Raw genomic sequence first — 22,485 nt, 5'->3', positions numbered from 1 at the left:
GTCAGGATCAAATCATGTCTTGAATTCAGACCTTCTGGGACTCTCGTTCCTAGTCTAAATATCCAGAAGGATTCTCTATTTAATAGTTTACGTCTCAGAGAACCTCCTCTTTTTGGTGGACAGATTTTCTCAATGCCCATAACTTTTAGGGACTGTACCTTTCCAGCATGGGTTTCCCTGAAATGTCTGGTTAGGGATGATACATTCACCACCTCATTGCGCACATCTGATATGTGTTTCCTAATTCTCATTTTGAGGCTGGTGGATGTGCACCCCACATACTGTACATTGCAGAGTGTACAGGTAGCAACATAAACTACATGGGTTGTATTGCAGTTTATGTAACTTTGGATTTTATATGTATTATTATTAGAACATGATGTTACTTCTTTGGAAATCGCAACATGTGAACACGTTATACATCGCTGATGTCCGCACTTATATGACCCCTTCACATCTAGCCAGGTTTGTTCCCTGGGTTTCTCTCTAACATAAAGTGAGGGGGATAGAGTCATTCCTATGGTGGGGGCTCTGCGAGACACTACTTTAACTCCTCCTTTCGTCATCACCTGCAGTTTGTCATCTTGCCACAACAGTGGTAAATATTTTTTTATTATTTTGCTTATTTTAGAAAATTGTTTACTGTAGGTGGTGACGAAAACTACCTGTTTATTGTCCGATCTGTCCTTAGATTTCTTTTTCCTATTAGACAATTCCTCACTCAGCAGATCTTCTCTACTCACTAATGCTGCCCTCTCTATTGCTGAATCCAAAATTTCTTGCGGAAATTTCCTTTCCTTAAATCTGTCTTTTAGTTTTTCCAACTCCAGTTCATATGTATCTTGCTTGCTACAGTTTCTTTTGAGCCTTAGACACTCCCCATAGGGCATATTCTGGATGACGTGTGGTGGGTGACACGATGTAGCCATCAGTATAGAATTACCTGCACAATCCTTTCTGTATGGCATAATCTGTACACAATTATTGTTCGTGTCAGCCACCAAACGCACATCCAGGAAGGATACTTCATTACCTCCAAAACATGTTGTAAATTTCAGACCATATTCATTGTTATTTATATACTCAGCAAATAGCTTGAAGGAATCCTCCGAATCCTTCCACACCAGGACCAAGTCGTCTATATAACGACCGATCCACTGAATATGCTTCAGAAATTTGTTGTTTGCTGAGAATATGTATTTTTCCTCTAAGCATGACATCACAATATTTGCTAGGGGTGGTGAGAATTTGGCTCCCATACTCACTCCTTGGATCTGTAAATAATATTCTTCATTGAACACAAAATAATTGTGGCTTAAAAGGAAATCTGTAGCCATAATGATAAATTCAATTTCTGGATCTGAGTATGAGCCAAATTTTTTTAAATAGTATTCTAGTGATGTAATAGCTATCTCTCTCGGAATGGAAGGATATAACGCTACCACATCCATTGTAGCTAATTTCCACCCCTCACACCAACCAAAATTCCTCATGATATTCAGTACATGTTTCGTATCTCTCACATGAGAGGGGGTTACTGTAACCAAAGGTTGCAAGTAATGATCTACCCATGAGCCTAGTCGTTCTCCCATAGAGCCGATCCCGGCTACTATGGGTCTCATGGGGGGGGGGAAGGTCCCCTTGTGTACTTTTGGCAGAGAGTGGTATGTCGGGGTAATAGGATCTTCTACCAGCAGAAAATCTGCCATTTTTTGAGTAATAGCCCCCATAACTACACCATCCTCTACCAATCGTTGAAGTTTGGTCTGAAACAACTTTGTAGGATCTGATGAAAGCCTACGATACGTATTGGTATCCGCAAGCATTTCATAATTAAGTTTTTCATATAAACCCGAGTCAAGCAGTACTACCGCTCCACCTTTATCTGCACTACGGATCGTAAGATTTTTATTATTTTTTAATTCCATGAGAGCAAGCCGCTCTTCTTTAGTTAAATTATCCTGTGCGTGGTTCAGTATTACTGCCGACTCAAGGTTCGTAAGATCCCTCTCTACTAGCTCCTGGAATCTATCCAGTGCCTCACAGCGTGAAGCCACTGGGTAAAACCCAGGATTGCTAGTCACAAAAGATGCAGCATGTGAATTGTCCTCTATCATAGATTCTGCAGCTAGACAATGTAGATTCAAAGTGGACAGCTGTTCAGTTAAATTAGTACACATGTTAACAGAATACATATTTTCCATACTAGATGTTACCTTATCCTCCTTCTGGCTGTCAAAAAAGTGTCTTTTGACTGTTAAATTGCGAGAAAATTTATTAACATCTAGTATAGTTTTAAATAAATCAAAATTACAGGTAGGTGAAAAGTTCAATCCCTTTTGTAAGACAGACAACTGTATATCAGAGATAATTTGGCCAGACAGATTTATAACTGACAGTTCAGGTATTATTGTCTCTTTGGGTACCTTCTTATTCCCGTGTTTCCGGCCGCCTCTTCTCCTCCGTTTTTTGGAGTTTTCGTCTTTTTTGTAGTGCTTTTTTTCGTTGCTGCGGTCGATGGTCCTGCCACCGATGTGTCTGATTCGGAAGAAAGTCCTCGTTGGTCCTCAGAATCTGAAAAGCTCACATGCGGTTTATCCGCAGGACTTTTATTCGACTTGCGTTTTTTGGAGAAGCGTTTTTTTAGGATAGACCGTGGGGTAGAGGCACCATTTTCCAAATCATTTTGTTCTTGGAAATTTTTCCAGGCGTATACCTCTTTTCTTTCATAGTCCAATACATCTCTTTGGAATTTGGTGCGCTTGAAGGTCATGATTTCACTTTCTAGTTTTTCCACATTAGTTTTAATGGCAACATTTAATTCATCAAAGCCGGTTACTTGTTGAAACTGGTTTATCTGGGTTCTGGCTTCTTTAATTTCATCCGCCAATGCAGCCAGATATTTTTGCTCTCTGTTGATAATAAGTTTCATAATTTTTTGTGAGCACTCAGATAAAGCTGCCTCCCATTCTTCTTTAAACTCAGGGTCATATACACGTGTGGGCAATTTTTTCAACCTCAGTCCTCGTGGTATCATCTCTTTTTCCACATATTTCATTAAGGTTTCTTTATCCCACCACACTTTTAACTCCTTAATTGTCAACTGTTCAAGCTTTCGCATAAGTATAAGTAGGTCAGAAGAGGCATTCTCACCCGTTGAACTGAGGTTCATCTCAAACACGCCTGCGGCTTTAGCCTTCCTGCTAGCGTTGTCTCCCAGTGGTATCTGGTCGATGCCTGCTTGTACGGGTGTTGATGCCTCTCCATTATCCGTTTGTGAAGATTGCTGAGACATGCTGTATCTTTCAGTCTTAGTGTGCTCAGCTCAGCTAGGTGTGCACGACCTGTTGGTTCCAGGATAATTGCAAAAGTCTGTTTGTTGGTCAGCTCACCTGCTGTGGTATAGCCGTCGGTGCACGGTAAGACCCGGAGCCAGGGTCACAGCATACCAGAGAAAAAAGTCCAGCACCAGGTCAGCATATACCATTAAAATTCCATACTTTATTAGAAAATCTTCACATAGGACAGTAATAAAAGTTTACGCGTTTCAGCGCTTCTCGCGCCTTGTTCACAACTGAAGCATGATACATACAAGCTCATATTGCTATATAAAGGGTAGTGCTGTACATCACATGACTAACCCCCAATTAAGAACCATATAACACATGTTAAAAACTTCACAGGCTTGGAAAGCAAGTTAACCCTTAAGGGGTAAGTTCAAAGTAGAAAGTGAATATAACCAATTTTTCTCATACATCATATAGGTTATTGAAAGCATGGCTAGAAAGTTGCTTACATTAAATGTAGTATATAAAGCACCAGACAATATATTTATAGACCTTAATATGTCAGGATCAAATCATGTCTTGAATTCAGACCTTCTGGGACTCTCGTTCCTAGTCTAAATATCCAGAAGGATTCTCTATTTAATAGTTTACGTCTCAGAGAACCTCCTCTTTTTGGTGGACAGATTTTCTCAATGCCCATAACTTTTAGGGACTGTACCTTTCCAGCATGGGTTTCCCTGAAATGTCTGGTTAGGGATGATACATTCACCACCTCATTGCGCACATCTGATATGTGTTTCCTAATTCTCATTTTGAGGCTGGTGGATGTGCACCCCACATACTGTACATTGCAGAGTGTACAGGTAGCAACATAAACTACATGGGTTGTATTGCAGTTTATGTAACTTTGGATTTTATATGTATTATTATTAGAACATGATGTTACTTCTTTGGAAATCGCAACATGTGAACACGTTATACATCGCTGATGTCCGCACTTATATGACCCCTTCACATCTAGCCAGGTTTGTTCCCTGGGTTTCTCTCTAACATAAAGTGAGGGGGATAGAGTCATTCCTATGGTGGGGGCTCTGCGAGACACTACTTTAACTCCTCCTTTCGTCATCACCTGCAGTTTGTCATCTTGCCACAACAGTGGTAAATATTTTTTTATATGCCGGTGAGTGCAGTTTCTTCATTTCCTCGTTATTTCTTGTATGCCACAGAGACTGTATTCATAACTAGCACCACCGCACATTTTCCCAAACACGATCTGGTTGCTGTTCAAGGTCTAGCTCCAGGCTGTAGTGCCGACCACTTCTTACTGTGTTATATATATATGGGATCATCATATTTACACAGACACAGAGTAGGGAGAGAAGTGCACAGCAGTGTGTTTCTCTCCTGCCGGTTTTAGTGATAATTTTTTTTCACATAATGACAGGTGCACTGAACATATTCAAAATGGACTATAGGGAATATACATTTCTAATGAGTGCAAGTCATGCTTTACCTATTCTTCTTGCTATCTACAACTGTATTAGGCTTAGCTTACACGTGACACTTCAGTTTAGTGCTATTTCATAGTATTGCTTGGTGTAGGAAGATAGCTTCTATATGGTAACAGATTTATACATATTGAAGCAGTCCATATTGAACTCCATAATACATCAGTATTCTGTTAGAGGTGTCCGGCAGGGGCTTATTCCCCTGTTTGCGGAATAAGTGAGGAGCCAACAGCTGTCTAATGTTTATGACCACCTTAAAGGGGTATTCCCATTTAGCAATGTGGGCTCCATGGCTTCCTATGACTTGCTTACAGTCACTGGAGGTGGTTAGGAAGCCAAAAACAGCCAAGATGTATAACTTTCAGTGACTTTAAAAGGGTATTCTCCTTCAAAATTATTTTTGCATGAATACGTTGCCCAACCCATAGCTTTCCATCTTTTCAATATCAATTAATTATGGATTCTGCACAGTTTTGCTGTTATCTAGATGCATTCACCCCAACCAAATGCATAAAATCATCAAATCTCAGTCCAACCCGTCACCACTCCCTGCTCCTGCCCCCCCCCCTCCGAGACGGGATCACATGTCCTCAGTCTCTTCAATGGGCTGGCTTCTAACCCTGCCCATTGAAGTGAGGGAGGACACTGACAGCTCCAAGCTTCCTTCCCCCAGGTTACCTGTGTGCCCCCGCCCCTGAGCTCACCTGTGGCCCCCACACTGTGCCCTTGACATTGCCCCCCCTGCGGCTCAACAGCCCCCCCCCCACCCACCATGCAACTCACCCGTGAGAGCCCCTCCCCCCGCGACTCACCCGCAGCAGTCCCGCTGTCGCCAGGGATCAGTGAGCAGGGCGCACAGACCGGCACCGGCAAGCAGCCTCACAGCTTCACAGGCGGCACCAGCAAGCCACCCTCCCGCCCGCAACTCACCAGTGGCACCAGCCTCCCCCCCCCACCCCTGTGACTCACTGGCTCACCCGCGGCACCAGCATCCCGCCCCCCGCAACTCACCGGCTCACCCGCGGCACCAGCAAAGCCCCCCACCTCCCCCTGCGGCAACGGCCAGCAGCCTCACAGCGTCACCCTCCCCCACGGCTCACAGCACGACTCACCAACCCCCCCCCCCGTGACTCACCCACAGCAACCGGCACACTATATCCCCCACCCCCCGCGACTCACCCGGGGCGACCAACATCCCTTCCCGCAATAAACAACACCCCCGCAACTCAACTGGGCAAATCATGGCTCAACTCTTACAACACTCTCAACTCTGCTATGCAACACTCTCAACTCTGCTATATCTTGTGGCTATCAGCTCTGCTACATCATGGACCAATCAGGCATAAGCATTGCATGATGGGAGATGTAGTTTTCTGGCCGGCGCCATGTTGGATAAAAAACTTGTAACTATGGAATGGAAGCAGCTAGAAAGATGGGAGACAGCTTAAAATTCTCAGGGGGACTTGGCGAGTCCTGCTCGGTTTGGGAGCTTTTTATTTTTTATTTATTTTTAGCTCTTGGGGGGATTACCCCTTTAATGGTAGCTGCTGAAACATCATACTACTACACAGAAAGGTATATAAACACCAAAGCTCAAAATGCTATACTGTTTATGCAACTCCCATTAACAGGGTGTTCCCATCTCAACTAACATATTAGTTATATTTGTAGGACTCGTCAAGTTGAAATTTTTGCACATACAATCATTTAGCAAAGCTCCTGCTGATATGCTGCTCTTTCCCTCTTCTTGTTAACAGCTCATTATCTAGGTAACTGACCACTGTGCTCTAAAAGCAGTGGTCTGGTGTGTGAGTGTGTGTGTGTATATATATATATATATATAGCTATAGTATACATATGTATATATACACTATTTATTTATATATTTACACTATAGCTAATATATATATATATATATATATATATATGCGCACACATATATATACAGTATATACCTTCTTTATACATATACACTATAGCTAATATATATATAAATATATATATATATATATATATATATATATACATACACCTATATATATATACCTTATTTATACATCTACACTATAGATATATATATATATATATATATATATATATATACACTCACCGGCCACTTTATTAGGTACACCTGTCCAACTGCACGTTACCACTTAATTTCTAATCAGCCAATCACATGGCGGCAACTCAGTGCATTTAGGCATGTAGACATGGTCAAGACAATCTCCTGCAGTTCAAACCGAGCATCAGTATGGGGAAGAAAGGTGATTTGAGTGCCTTTGAACGTGGCATGGTTGTTGGTGCCAGAAGGGCTGGTCTGAGTATTTCAGAAACTGCTGATCTACTGGGATTTTCACGCACAACCATCTCTAGGGTTTACAGAGAATGGTCCGAAAAAGAAAAAACATCCAGTGAGCGGCAGTTCTGTGGGCGGAAATGCCTTGTTGATGCCAGAGGTCAGAGGAGAATAGGCAGACTGGTTCGAGCTGATAGAAAGGCAACAGTGACTCAAATAGCCAACCGTTACAACCAAGGTAGGCAGAAGAGCATCTCTGAACGCACAGTACGTCCAACTTTGAGGCAGATGGGCTACAGCAGCAGCAGAGGCTAAAATTTGCACAAGCTCATCGAAATTGGACAGTAGAAGATTGGAAAAACGTTGCCTGGTCTGATGAGTCTCGATTTCTGCTTGAACATGACAATGAGTTCACTGTACTCAAATGGCCTCCACAGTCACCAGATCTCAATCCAATAGAGCATCTTTGGGATGTGGTGGAACGGGAGATTCGCATCATGGATGTGCAGCCGACAAATCTGCGGCAACTGTGTGATGCCATCATGTCAATATGGACCAAAATCTCTGAGGAATGCTTCCAGCACCTTGTTGTATCTATGCCACGAAGAATTGAGGCAGTTCTGAAGGCAAAAGGGGGTCCAACCTGTTACTAGCATGGTGTACCTAATAAAGTGGCCGGTGAGTGTATATATATATATATACAGTGGTACCTCGGTTCTCGAACTTAATTGGTTCCGGGAGGCAGTTTGAGAACCGAGCAGTGTCTTCCCATAGGAAATAATGTAAATGAGTTTAATTGGTTCCAGCACCCACCAATAATTACCTACAGTACCCATATATTACATTGAAAAGTGCTGAGTTTAATCTCTACAGTACAGTACAGAACAGCACTATACTGTACAGGACATTATATACAATAAACATTCAACAAAACCAACAATTATAGTACAGAAGTCACCAACTCCTTATTCATCCTTTACTGTATAGATTCCCCCCCCCCCCCCAGCACTGTAACGTATGGGAGATGGTGGTGCACTGACTGTACTACTACTGTACTGTATATGCACTCCAGCAGTATTATACAGTACAGGATAGAAGATGGTGGTGCACTAACTTTTCTACTACTGCATTGTATATGCACTCCAGCAGTCTTATACAGTATAGGATGGAAGATGATGGTGCACTGACTGTACTACTACTGTACTGTATATGCACTCCAACAATCTTTTACAGTACTGTACTGTATAAGAAACCTCTCCAGTGCTAAACACATCAGACAGACCACTGCTTTTGGAGCAGAGTGGTGGACACATACCTACAGTGTCGGACTGGGGTATTGACTGGGGTATCTGGGGCCCACCAGAGGAAATGATCCTGGGGGCCCACTAATGAAGAACCAGTGAGAAACAACATGTCAGTCAGTGTTTTTACAGGTTCTAAAGCTAGGGGCCCACCGGAGGATCCTCTGGTTCTCTGGGGGCCAATCTGTCACTGCATATCTATACAACAAACTGTCAACAATAGGAAAAAAGCAGACGAGTTTGCTAAACTAATTTATTAGAAAAAAATATTTAAACTGTCATTTGGAAAAACTTTTCACAAGTCATAGCAACATGTCAAAAGTTTTAATCGGTCCAGGGTCCAGAGTGTTCAAACCTGTACCAATGTCAGTGAAAGAATCGGGCTCCATAGACTTACATTGGGAGCCTGATTTGCCACGTGACACAGTTGAGAAAGGATCTCACTGACCCGTTTTTCCATTAAAAAAAATCTGGCAAAAGATTTATTTATTTTTTTAGTGTGACCACGTTTTTCTTTACATTAAAAGTAACAATTTAAAAAGTCATCCATTAAACGGACCGCAAAAACGCAGAGTGACGTTACCCTTACGCAATCTGCTTCAGGCATTAAAATTTGGCAAAGCTGCTAATTCCACCAGGAAGGAGTTAATATATTCTTCTCCATAGAACCCATTTGCATGTTTTTATAAGGACAGAGAAGGAAAAACAATATTATATTGTCACAGTAGGAAATACATTTGGGTGACTGTCTATAGACGCAAAGTTGTGCGCGGTGAAATACAATTGCCGGGATGCATTAGCAAACATTCATGCTCAGCAGCACAGAAAATGGCTGCAATTAATCTTAACTGTTACGACGTATGGAAAACGCGGAAACCACGGCCATCAGCGTCACCTCTCAGCAAATGGAACTAGCAAAGCTCTATTAATGGTTTTATTGAGATTTAAATGACTTTAGCGGAATTATAACAAAATGCCGATGTTAATTCCGAACCTGTGAGCTGCTTACCAACACTTACCATGCAATAAAGCTGCAGCACCCCAGTGGCTCATATACAGTACAGCAGATTGGGGGGGGGGGGGCAATTTACCATGTAAAGTACAAGAAGCACAACGCGTATAATCATTTCTCTGAAGGATAATGTTTAGTTGCTTTTCTGAATTTCAAATTGGAATTTAATACCAGATGAATATGTAGTTTAGATTAGTTCTCCGAACTTTTCCACTAACAGCTACTGAATTTTAATGGTGCTAAAATGTAGAAGAAAATTCCTATGCGGGATAGATAAAGTTCCTGTTATTGCTAAAATCTGAAGCTACGGGGACGTAATGAGGTTCTTATCAGGGGCGTAACTACCACTATAGCAGCCATAGCGGCTGCTATGGGGCCCGCCGCATCAGGGGGCCCCATGGCCTGCTCCTGCAATACACTGGGCCCCCTGAGCCGTCATCATTTGCAGCACCGGGTGGCCCTGCTGGTCTCCTGGGTTTTGCAAATGTCCCTTTAACTGCAAGGACTCCTGACCAGAGCTAGCAGTTATGTAGTTATGACTTCACTTGACCGTTTAGTGGTCAGTCGGGGGGGGGGGGGGCCCAATCAAAAGTTTGCTATGGGGCCCAGCCATGTCTAGTTACGCCCCTGGTTCTTATAATAGGATAAGAGCGAGTCACAGAAGGGGCAGCTGTTCACAGCTCGTAATACAGTCCTTGCCTTCCTCCCTATCACAGGTTACAGATAAGGTGATGTTCACACTGGCATTATAGATGGGAGTTATGACACTGTACCGGATCCACTGTAACTTGGATACATGAAGTGCATCTAAATTTTTTGCTGAGCTGAAGGCATGGATGCAGCAATATTCTCAAAGGGGTACTCCAGAGGGGGGGGGGGGGGAATCAGAAAGTTATACAGATTTGTAAATTACTTCTATTAAAAAAATCTCAAGACTTCCAGTATTTATCAGCTGCTGAATGTCCTGCAGGAAGTGGTGTATTCTTTCCAGTCTGACACAGTGCTCTCTGCCACCTCCGTGAAAAAAACTGTCCAGAGCAGAAAGAGGTTTTCTATGGGGATTTGCTACTTCTCTGGACAGTCCCTGACATGGACAGAGGTGGCAGCAGAGAGTGATGTGTCAGACTGAAAAGAATACACCACTTCCTGCAGGACATACAGCAGTTGATAAGTACAGGAGGACTGGAGATTTTTAAATAGAAGTAAATTACAAATCTATATAACTTTCTGATATCAGTTGATTTGAAAGAAATTTTTATTGCTGACGCTTCCCTTCAAGGCGTACCTATTGTTTCGAAAAGTCTTTAAAAACCTGTGTGGTTTTATCAGATTAACCCTTTAGCATCATGACAAGGTAAATTTATCCTTCTCACTGCTGTTATTGAACCCCTTAGTGTCCTTTCCATGTTGCACGGCTATTGGTCATTCACTACATTTCAAAGGGCAGGACCAGGGTTGAGTATTACTGTGCGTCAAGAATGCAGGTGGCCAGTAGGCTCATAGTTTGTAGGTACACAGCCCAGGCTTTCTGGCTTATTCCTACTCCTTCTCTAATACACAGGGCACATAGTATGCCCCACTTCCTGTCTTCTGTCCTGCTAAAGCTGTTGCTAAAGACAGACTTCCCACAACAACAGGCAGTGGACAGCATATTGCAGGGAGGGGAGACACCCAGTGGCCAAAACTTTAAAGTAATTTTTCTGGGGCAAGAAGTATTTTTTTTTTTTTTTATAAATTAAGTCGTTTACAAAAATGTTAGGAATCACATAGGCCACTAAACAGAGGGAGGTTGTTTGAAACTATATTGACCATTTACGTCCTCCCCCCACGGGCCACCATTTTCTTACAGGGACTAGCAGTGTGTAAGATCACAGTAAGTGCTTTCAAGTGGAAGACATAACCTTGCCCTATTATTCAGCTCACTAAGAAGTGTCGTCTAAAGAGTTAACAATATCCTGTGCTAAAATATGCAAATTATTAATCAGGAACTCAGCGATTAAATCATTATTCTATTGCAATCAAATCAGCGTCACAATCAATAATACCTGATGAAGGGTGTATGGCAACCAAAACACTACAGCGCTACAATGATTACCGGAAATCTACCTCATCTTCTCCATCTCCCGAGAAGCTAACCTCATAGATAAAAATAGGATACAAAATATCAGAGCATTGTAATAATATTTCAGTATTTGGTTATATTAATTCCTCGTCTTATCAAGCAGGAACGTATCCCCCGGCTCTGTGTGTTTCGGTACAGTAGTGGATAATGACACTTACAAGTGGTACAACAATAACTAACGTCCAATGACTGCGCAACCATCTGTCTAGCATCATAAATCCAACACGTAATAATCCAGAAAAATATGGAATTTTACAGAAAACTGGACAAAAATGATCAGCTAGGAAATTTATCTCCATTTTAGGGATAAGCGCAACTCAAGCACGCTCGAGTCCATCCGAACTCAAAAGTCTCTGCATCAGATTGGTGGAGAAGTTGGACGCAACCCTGGGAAAACATACAGCCATAATTTATAAGGTATTATAATTTGGATAACTGGATAGTTTAGTATAAATGTCTCCATGTAACATGTAACAGCATATCCCGCTGTGAGTATGTCAGCAGCCCGCCCCGTTAACCCCCCAGCCGCCGGAGCGTATACATCACCTGGTCCCCGCTCCAGCTTGCTTCGGGGCTCCCGGCATGTCCCGTTCAGCCAATTAGTGCGCTTTCCCGCCGCAGCGTACTGATTGGCTGAGCGGGACGTGAAGACGCCGGAAGCCCCAAAGCAAGCCAGAGTGTGAAGCAGGTGATGTATACGCTCCGGCGTCGGGGGGGTTAACAGGGCAGGCTGCGGACATACTCACAGCAGGATGTCCATCCCGCTGCGAGTTTGTCTGCCATTGAATGTACAGGGCAGGGATGCCATTGAGGGTACAGCGCTGCGGATCCGTTACGTGTGAACGCACCCTTAGGCTATGTTCACACTACGTATATTTCCGGCCGTAGTGCGAACCGCAAATATACGCCCATAGTTTTGAGGTTGATGCGTACGCTTGGAAGTATACGATTTCCGGCCGCACAATGCACACTACGTATGAGCCTACGGCCGGATCGTATACGGCGCCATGAAAAATGAACAAGACCATTGTTTGCGGCCAGAACTGTTCCAACTCACGGCCGTGGATTTCCATGCGGTCCCGTACAGAGTACTTATTTTAGCCAAATTGAACTTGATTTTTCGATCCAAAAGGTTCTGTGTGGTTTATTGGGCTGGGTGAAGATTTTCAAGTAAATGACCTGTTTCAGATCGCTTCGAAACAAGCTAGGGAAGCAGAACTGTACTACGGGAGTATGTTTGCGGTTCGCCCGCATGTTCGCAATCCGGCCGCATGTCTATTTTTCCCACGGCCGTAGTTTCAGCCGCACATGTCCGGCCGCGTACGAACTACGGCAGGAAATATACGTAGTGTGAACATAGCCTAAAGGGGTATTCTGGAGAGTACTAATTTTTTTTTTAATACACTGCTTTAATAAAGCCTAACCACTACTTTAAGAGCAGAGCGGTGGTCAGTAACCTGGACAATAAACTGTCAACAATGGGAAGGAAAGAGCAGCATACAATTTTGCTGAATGAGTGTATTTGCTAAAATATTTAAGGAGAAGTCCCACCGATTTAAAAAAAAAAAAAAAGGTAAGCAGGAATGTGCGGGAAAATAGTAAACAACCTCAACTCATCAGTACCCGTGGCTCCGTTGTGCCGATCCTGGGTTCCGCTAATCACTGCTGGAAACTAGGTAAGTCATGTACCCAGCTCTTCCAGCTGCAACGTCACGGCCCGCCTGAGCGATCGCCAGCTCAGCCAGTCAAAGACTGGGGCAGTGTCACTGATTGGCTGAGCGGCCAATCATTCAGCCGGTATGTGGCGTTGCAGCTGAAAGAGCTGCAGGTCACCGCCGGCTGTCAGTGGAACCCAGGAACAACGTTACGGGGCGCGGGGATAGGTAAGTATAGTATCTTTATTATTTTCCTGCACCTCTCTGGCTTGCTGACTTTTTTTTATTTGGTGGGACTTCTCTAACAAATTTATCTATGCTAGTTGAGATGGGAATATTCCAATAGACCAATGGCTAAAAGATGACTGATGTATGGCCTCTGTGGGATGTGCATGTTTCTTCATGTTTGTTTCATCAAGCACCTTGGAATATATTGGGTTTAGGGACACAACTGTACCTTAAAGCTTTACTGTATATCTTCTGTATACAGCAATGCACAAAACACTTCACTTACCCAGCTCTACTGGAAGCTCTTTTATTGGGTTTCCTTCAAGAAGAAGATATTGTAAATGCCTGTGGGAAAAGTAATGAAAAGAAATCGTAATCATAATAATTAATTTAGAATCAATTTGCTTCAAATTTCCCCAAAAATCAGATTTCTCCATATTCCAATTATAAAGGGGTTTATTTCAGGCAAATGAAGCACATGAGCAGGAGCACCTGTCTTTTGGCAGAAGTCCCTGCTCCTGTAAGAATCTAAATCTAAGTCGAATCTGATGAGTGATTTCAACAAATTTAATCTCTAATAATGTATTGATTTTCTCTTGTTTACATGATACCAATAAATTCTGCAGCGATGAACACAATTTAGCATCATGAACTGTGCCCTGAATGGGGGTCACAATCTAATTTTTTAATCTTCTGCATACAAGGGCAAAATTTATAGGGAAGCTGTAAAAGAAGCACTACACTATTGTCCTATATTTTTTTTTCATATAATGCACGTTATACTTTAACTATTCCTACAGTATCATCTGTTTCATACCAGCTCAGATGCATCCATACATTTCATTACAGATCTGTCATTTAACCATCAGTCTGACAACCAGAAAATTACAAGTTCTATGGTATAGACAGGATGTCAGGGTCTGCTGTGTTACTGACATCCTGTGAACTACACAACTACATCACCTATCCTATCCCCCCGATCATCATCACCTATTAGACTCCCCTAGCTCCGCTCTGCTTGTACTCTTCATGCTGCGAGTTCACACCAAAATTTGCTGCGATTTCCCTCCTGTCAGTTTCAATAGGATTACATACTCACAGCTAAATTGTCATCCTGCTGTAAGTATGTAAGCAACAGCCCCCTTAACCCCCCTGGACCAGGTAATGTATGCACCGGGCCGCGCTCCAGCTTGTTCTGTGGCTCCCAGAATCCGGACATAGTGCTCAGCCAATCAGTACGATGTCCAGACGCCAGGAGCCACAAAAGAAGCCGTAGGCTAAGGGGGGTGCCTCTTACATACTCGCTGCGCAATGATAATTCCGCTGCCAGCATGTAATCCTATTAAAACTGACAGGAGGGGAATCGCAACGCATTTTGTTGCGAACTCGCAGTGTGAAATCTGCTGCTTTTGTTACATGTAAACCCACCCTAAAACAGTATCTGATATACCCAGTGACATTTTTTTTCCTTTCAAATCAACCGGTGTCAGAAAGTTATGGTACTTTTACACGGAGCGATAATTCGCACGATCGCGCGATTAACGATTTTGAATGAACAATGTTTTTTTTATAACGATCAGCGTTTAGACGGAACGATACATTGTACGGAAAAATCGTTTTGCGATCGCTTAAGCCTATCTCACACATAGGTGAAATTGTTGAAAGAATGTTTACACGGAACGATCTGAACGATTATCGTTCGAATTCGATCGTTATCGTGCAAAAACGAATGATAAATCGTTCCGTGTAAAAGGACCATTATATAGATTTGTAATTTACTTCTATTTAAAAATCTCAAGTATTCAAGTACTCATCAGCTTCTGTATGTCCTGCAGGAAACTGAGTATTTTTTCTAATCTGAAGAGGAGAGGTTTTCTATGGGGATTTGCTGCTGCAGAGGTGGCAGCAGAGAGCACTGTGCTAGACTGGAGAGAATATACTACTTCCTGCAGGACATATAGCAGCTGATAAGTACTGGAAGACTTGAGATTTTTAAATCTATGTAACTTTCTGACGCTAATTGATTTGATAGAAATGTAGAGTACTCCTTTAAGGGATAGAAGTTTTATTTAACAGATGTATCAGTTTCTGCGCTTGTCCACAATGCATTTTTTTTCTGGACTAGGAGGAAACTATAGGAAATCCATGCAATCATAGGGAGATCATACTGTAGAAACTCTGTACAGCCACTGAGCCATCATACTCAGCAGAGCCTACAACTATTACTGTGGTTGTGGCCCTCACGGAACGATAACCGTCATTAACTTCAGAATAGATGGATTTTATTGATAGAATGTAGAACCTCTTGTCTTTTATTTGCCAGTGGGATAGCTCCTGCAGGATCAGCACTGGGCACCAGGTGTCTATGTGGAGCACTGAGGACTGAGGATAATTATCTGCAGTTAAATTATGCATCAGGCAGAGTTAAATAATGCAGCATAAGTTGTTCGCTTCTAAGGCCTTCTCATACCCCAGCCAGTCATACGTGAGAGATACACCTAAGTGCAGAATAGTTTAAAGGGAATCTCTGCATTTTATCATCTTGTCCTTTTACGATCCAAAATTCTTCATATATCTGTATATCTTTCAAGGCTCTAAATTGTATACAGAATTATAACATACCATGTGGCTGCCTGCAGCTGTCTCTAAAAGAGACAAGCCGAGTATAATGTATAACCAGGATGCTGTAAGCTCCCCCTAGTGGTGGTTGCAGGCAGGTGTATTAAAGTACAGATCTTTGACTTATATATGAATATTTTTAACCTATTTAGACTCAAGAAAAAAAAAAAAAGAAAATGGTAAAAATGAATATTTTTAACCTATTTAGACTCAAGAAAAAAAAGTAAATGGTAAAAATATTGACATATACTTTAAGGTGGACATAGATGTGATGTTCGCACAGAACAGCTACTCTAGAGCAAACTATTACGGGGTAAAATCTTGGTGCCAGATACCAACCACAGGACACAATCAGAGGTATTGGAGAACCTTGATGGGTCAGAGCTATTTTGGTGACACACAAAAGCCTGTTGGTTTTAATATTATGGCTGATCAGAGTGTTTGTATATATATATATATATATATATATATATATATATATATATATATATAAACACACACACACACAACCACCAACACAGGCTCCACTCTATTTTAGTTTGCAGATTAAATATTCTCTGTAATTTATTCATTCCTATGATTTATTTATGACCATTGTTTATCCTCACGCAGGCGTCTGCTGTCAGTCATCTGATCTTAGCTGTCACTGATATTTTATTTACTGACAGATACGGCCAGAGGACGGAGAATATACAGAGTTCTGTGTGAGAGGTCAAGCAGTCATGGGACGTGCATGCTTTTTCTGACAGCTCGGCCATTACCGGAGCATGCATTATTTCACATGCTTTACATGGCAAACAAGATTGGGTTTGGGCTATTTCCTATTTCCTGTGTAAACTAACGTCAGGCAACCACAAATGGCCATTAAAGAGGCCGGAGATGAACGTCTAAGGAACTGGATGCTTTCCTTACCCCAGAAAAAGAAGGTGCAAGGCAAAAACTGCTGCTAACCAAGAGGACCATAGAAATTCCCTGCATCTAAAGGGTTTTTTGTTTTAAAGGGACTTTATTTTCCTTTCTAAAAGCCATCAATGAGTGATCAATGGGGTGCGATCACCTGGCACCACCGCCAATTCGTTGTCTGCCTGAGCTGCGCCCATAATGCACAGTGAGCATACAGCGCCATACATTGTGTTGTGGCCATACTAAGTACTGCAGCTCTTCTACCATTCACTTTAATGTGCATGGATCAGATCATGAGGTTCATTCTGAGGACAGGCCATCAATAAAAGAGTCTCAGAAACCCTTTAAAATAAAAAAGAAACACCTTGGTGACCCTTAAGCCTTTTGGGATTATTTTCATTGGATTGATGAATAACAACATCACATAGCACCAACAGGAAATGTGGTGGCAGCAGAATGGTGTCAGGTTGCTTTACTGCTTTAGGCCCTACGCTACTTGCTGTAATCACCAATACTGTATATTCCACTCCCTATCAGCTGAGGATGACCAATACAAATGGGAAATCTTCAACTCAGAGTTCAATAGGACTGGGGCATAGTATACAAGGGCATTTGTTTAAGTGCTCAGCAAATCTGTCCCCTGCAGCACAGAGGATGTCAATCAAATGTAAGTGGGGGAGGGGGAGGGGAGCAGCGATAGGGGACATAAATGCTAGGTATACACTCTCTGCGTGTATACAAAGTATAGCTTGGCTCACAAGCAGGTGTGTGCGAATCTAAAGGTTGGGAAAGGAAGGTGTCAAAATGAAGGAAAGGCTTCTTTAGATATAAACGTTACCTGTGTCTTCCTATAGTGCTCGGTAAACTTGTGATCTCGTTGTTTCGGAGGTCTAACCAGACGAGGTGTGCCAGATTGATGAAGAGATTCTCCGGGAGGGAGCGCAATGCATTGCCCTCAAGATGCACGCTCTGACAACAGAATAGACATTTATCAGCTTCAACATCTTTTTATTAATGTTCTCTATGGCAAGGTGCTGTAAAAGCAAACACACCTGTATAATCCTATGTCAATGTATATTACATACTATGAAAATGTTATCTGTGCTTTCACAAAAGAGGGTAGGGGATCGGTGTCTGACTGTGGGGCCTGATGCATTCACAAGAATTCTCCCTATTGCGGTGGAGTGGTGTTTTTTTTTGCTGGTATAGCCCTTTAAATATAGTTGAATGTACACTTTAAGGCCATGTTCACACGTGGGACAAACAACAGCCTTTGGTTGACAATGCAGTTGTGGGATACTGCAGTATCGGCCAGGTGAACATCACTTCCTCTTAATTGAAATGCGGACACATTCAGGTGTGCCCACACTCCAATTAGCCATAGAACACAATGTAAAGTACGTCCAGGAGCCGTTATTTAGGGTGCCTTTACACAGAGAGGTTTATTTGACAGAATTTTGAAGCCAAAGCCAGTAATGGATTTGAAAAGAGGAGAATTTCAGTCTTCCCTTTGTGATCTGTTCTCTACTTATAGTCTGTTCCTGGTTTTGGCTTCAAAAATCTGTCAGATAAATCTCTCTGTGTAAAGATACCCTTAGGGCCCTATTACACCAACAGATTATCTGACAGATTTTTTTGAGCCAAAGCCAGGAACAGACTATATACAGAGAACAGGTCATAAAGGAAAGAGATTTTTCCTCTTATCAAATCCATTCCTGGCTTTGGCTTAAAAAATCTGTCAGATGTCATCGATGATGTAATCAATGATGTCATGATTGATGTCAACGATGTTGTCGATAAAGTTGTCATTGTTGTCAATGATTGTTATCAGTGATGTCATTGATGATTTCATCACTATTCGATGATGTAATCAATGATGTCATCAATGGTGTCATCGATGATGTCATTACTATTCAATGATATAATCGATGATGTAATCAATGATGTCATCAGTGATGTCAACAATGATGTTGTCAATAAAGTTATCATTGTTGTCAATGATTGTCATCAGTGATGTCATCGATGATGTTGTTACTATTCAATGACATCATCGATGATGTAATCAATGATGTCATCAGTAATATCAGTGACGATGTCATCACTATTCGATGATGTCATAGATGATGTCATCGATGATGTAATCAATGATGTCATCATTGATGTCAACGATGATGTTGTCAATAAAGTTAGGGTGCGTTTACACAGAAAGATTTATCTGACAGATTTTGGAAGCCAAGGCCAGGAATGGATTTGAAAAGGGGATAGATCCCAGTCTTTCCTTTATGACCTGATCCCTGTTTATAGTCTGTTCCTGGTTTTGGCTTCAAAGATCTGTCAGATAAATCTGTCTGTGTAAACGCACCAGTATTGTTGTCAATGATTGTCATCAAAGATGTCATCGATGATGTCATTACTATTCAATGATATCATCGATGACGTATTCAATGATGTCATCAGTGATGTCAACAATGATGTTGTCGATAAAGTTATCATTGTTTTCAATGATTTTTCATCAGTGATGTCATTGATGATGTCATCACTATTCAATGTCATCGATAATGTAATCAATAATGTCATGATTGATGTCAACGATGTAGTCGATGATGTCATTGATGATATCATCACTACTCAATGATGTCATCAATGATGTAATCAATGATGTCAACAATGATGAGAACATTGATCAGAGATGTCACTGATGATGTTGTTGATAAAGTTATCATTGTTGTCAATGATTGTCATCAGTGATGTCACTGATGTCATAAAAAAGGGGTTGCTAAGATTCAAGAAGATACGGTTCTTGTGACAAGACTGCCTGATTAGCATAAACTCATGTAGACTGAAAGCAGGGAGACTTGTTAAACGTATGGTGTGAACTGTAACAAGAGGACCCGGTACTGACCTGACTGAATGATATATAGAGAAGCTGACTGTTACTTCTTACCAGCAATGACGGATACAGTATTGTACCTTTATGGTTGTTAGTAACACTTGGGCTATAGTAGCAGAGCAACGCATACAATATATTTGTCTAGGGATTAAGTCGTGTCACATATGTTTACTCCATCCACATAAGCTACAGTGTAAGCTGAAACCCCATCCAACACTCCTGCCATCAGCTATGACCATTATGTTCTCATGATGAACTGAATCCCATCAGCCACCAATATAGCACATAGACAAAGAGGATTACATCAGAAAGAGAACATATCTACAAGTGTTTCAGTGCAGCAATAGTCTCAAATAGTTAACGTTAGGCTGGGATTCAGTGACGCCTCGGATGGGGACACCAGATGCAACAATCTGGTTGACGACTGGCACAGTGCTAGATTAATGGATAATATGTCTGTGGCTGAATGCAACTTTTTCATCCAGTGCAACCATGCTGGATGGCAACTAGAGTTGAGCTATCTTCTAGTCTGCTCCAGTTCGTCCAAACCCGAGCGTGCGGCATTTAATTACAAGTGGCTGAAGTTGCATGCAGCTCTAGGGAGTCCTGGAAAACATGGACACAACCATAGCCATAATGGCAACTATACCAGATCACCAGATGTATATGAACCTGACCCTAGTCAATGGAGTTTTGTACACCACTGAATTGATAAATACATCCATCATTCTATACAAAGTAAAAAAAAAAAAGAAATGTGCTCCACTGGAAGGGGTATCATCTTTTCTGGTGACAGCTACCCAATGGTACCGTAATCATAGGGATCCACAGCTAAAATGTTTGACGGCAATAATAAACACATTGAGCATGTAACTGGGTTATAACTTACCAGGGGAATATCAGTAGAATCCACACCTAATCCTCAGTAAATCAGCGTGGCCTACAAGGCACCCATGGAAGTCAACTGGCTACTGTGTAATACATAGGTGACCTCAGTCATTCACACCAAGCCTTCTTCTATGCCTTATAAATGAGGGGGGAGGGGGTCCTCTCTATATTGTAGGGCATATGTACAGGAGGTATCTTAAACCCTTTCTGCAAAACTCATTTAAATAAATAAATAAATAAATAGTACAGGAAATCTCTGATAAACTATTGTTACTTTTTTATAACAAAAGTTAAAGATCACAAATACTGTGAATGAGAAAAAAAAACTATAACATTTCAAATATACCTGCATTACCATACCTTTATACAGGGGTTATTCCTGTACAGATCTTCACTAAGACATTGCAATTTTTTTTTACTTAGATCCAAAGTTTCAAGTTTCAGGTTTTCCGTGGAATCTTTCCTATTGGCTTGATCGATCGAGGTGTCGGGATGTTGTAACACTGAGGAATGCATGGTGGCGGCCTACCTTATACTGAGCGCGTCCGTTTTCTAGTAATATCTGTAAAAATAGAATAGAGCATTATATGACACACTAATAACATATACAACCCTAGGACACAACCTCCAAGGTAGCAACAAGAAGACCTCCATGGATGCCATGATAGAAATTCTATAGTAGTTAGCCCCTGTATGGTAGATAGATCCCCTCTGTGCTCCTGTATAGTAGATTGGCCCCTTTTGTGCTGCTGTATAGTAAGGCCCCCCCTTTTTCCCTTTATAGTAGATACCCCCCCCCCTTTTAAACCTGTATAGTAGATAGGCCCACAGTTCCCTAATAGTATTAAAGTGTCACTGTCGTGTTTTTTTTCTTTCTTTTCTTTGCAGAAATCAATACTCCCGGCGATTTTAAGAAACTTTGTAATTGTGTTTATTAGGCAAATATGCCTTAATCTGCATTCAACAAGACTTTCCCCAGCCCCCCTCGCTCCTCTCTCATCCACTGCTCATTATCAGGAAGGGGGAGGCATGGGATGAAGTTTTTTATTTGATCATTCAGTATTAGATACTTTATAACTAATAGTTGAGGTTTTTCTTATAACAGTATAGGAGCATAAGGGCCAGCCATCATATTGGGTACTGCTATGGCGCTGTATGACATTATAAGGACAATGTAGTACTGCTGTAATGTAATACTACAATACTCAGGCATAATCAATGGCAAACACAGCAGGTAACGTAAGGTAACGTCCCGCGTGCTGCACATTCATCCTCACTGCAGAGCGGTCACTTACCCAGCTATGATGGTGCACAGCGCCGGTACTCTGCACTCATCAGGTGGCTATACACTGATGTACAGCGGAAAGCCGGCAACAGAGACGCGTTACCAAGACAACCAGAGGCGGACTACGGCGGCCCGCGGGAGTCAAGAATACGCGAGGTGAGAGTGTGCGCAGCCGCAGTACAGTTTGGTTTTACATTGATATACATTACACCCTCTGTACTGTGTGTGTATAAGAGAGGCTGGCGCCATGCTGTGTGCTATAGCTCTGCTGACATCATGTCACTCATATCACTGTGTTTAGTCTATCTATGCTTCTTCCATCCTTTTGATATCCCCCTCATTCTAACCCCCTTTCTCTTTTATTCTCTTTTGTCTTTTATTGCTCTGTTTAGCTTTTCTCTCTTTTTTATTTTCTTTGAGTTCTCTCTTTTCCCCTCTCTTTATCTCTTTTTTTTCTTTCTTTGCTGTTTTTATTTTCCCCTTTCTAGCAT

The 22,485-nt window shown here is 41.9% G+C and overlaps 1 protein-coding gene and 1 long non-coding RNA gene across 2 annotated transcripts in view; one reads left to right on the top strand and one right to left on the bottom strand.

The window, feature by feature from the left end:
• Nucleotides 1-16,873, top strand: part of LOC138798475 (uncharacterized) — a 32,145-nt gene extending 15,272 nt beyond the window's left edge. The window contains exons 2-3 of the long non-coding RNA XR_011364086.1: nt 11,831-11,943; nt 16,697-16,873. This is a non-coding gene — a long non-coding RNA (uncharacterized lncRNA). The remainder of the gene's footprint in view (nt 1-11,830; nt 11,944-16,696) is intronic.
• LRRC27 (leucine rich repeat containing 27) overlaps nt 1-22,101 on the bottom strand; it is a 44,590-nt gene extending 22,489 nt beyond the window's left edge. The window contains exons 1-4 of the mRNA XM_069978947.1: nt 22,005-22,101; nt 21,070-21,271; nt 17,770-17,900; nt 13,696-13,754 (exon numbers count right to left, since the gene is read on the bottom strand). Coding sequence (XP_069835048.1) covers nt 13,696-13,754; nt 17,770-17,900; nt 21,070-21,225 — 346 coding nt within the window. The 5' untranslated portion in view covers nt 21,226-21,271; nt 22,005-22,101. The remainder of the gene's footprint in view (nt 1-13,695; nt 13,755-17,769; nt 17,901-21,069; nt 21,272-22,004) is intronic.
• Between the last annotated feature and the right edge of the window lie 384 nt (nt 22,102-22,485).

The sequence above is a fragment of the Dendropsophus ebraccatus genome, chromosome 8 (genome assembly GCF_027789765.1).
Source record: "Dendropsophus ebraccatus isolate aDenEbr1 chromosome 8, aDenEbr1.pat, whole genome shotgun sequence".
Lineage (NCBI taxonomy): Eukaryota > Metazoa > Chordata > Amphibia > Anura > Hylidae > Dendropsophus > Dendropsophus ebraccatus.
Note: the sequence above shows the minus strand (reverse complement) of the source record. Positions and strands in the feature narration are given on the sequence as shown.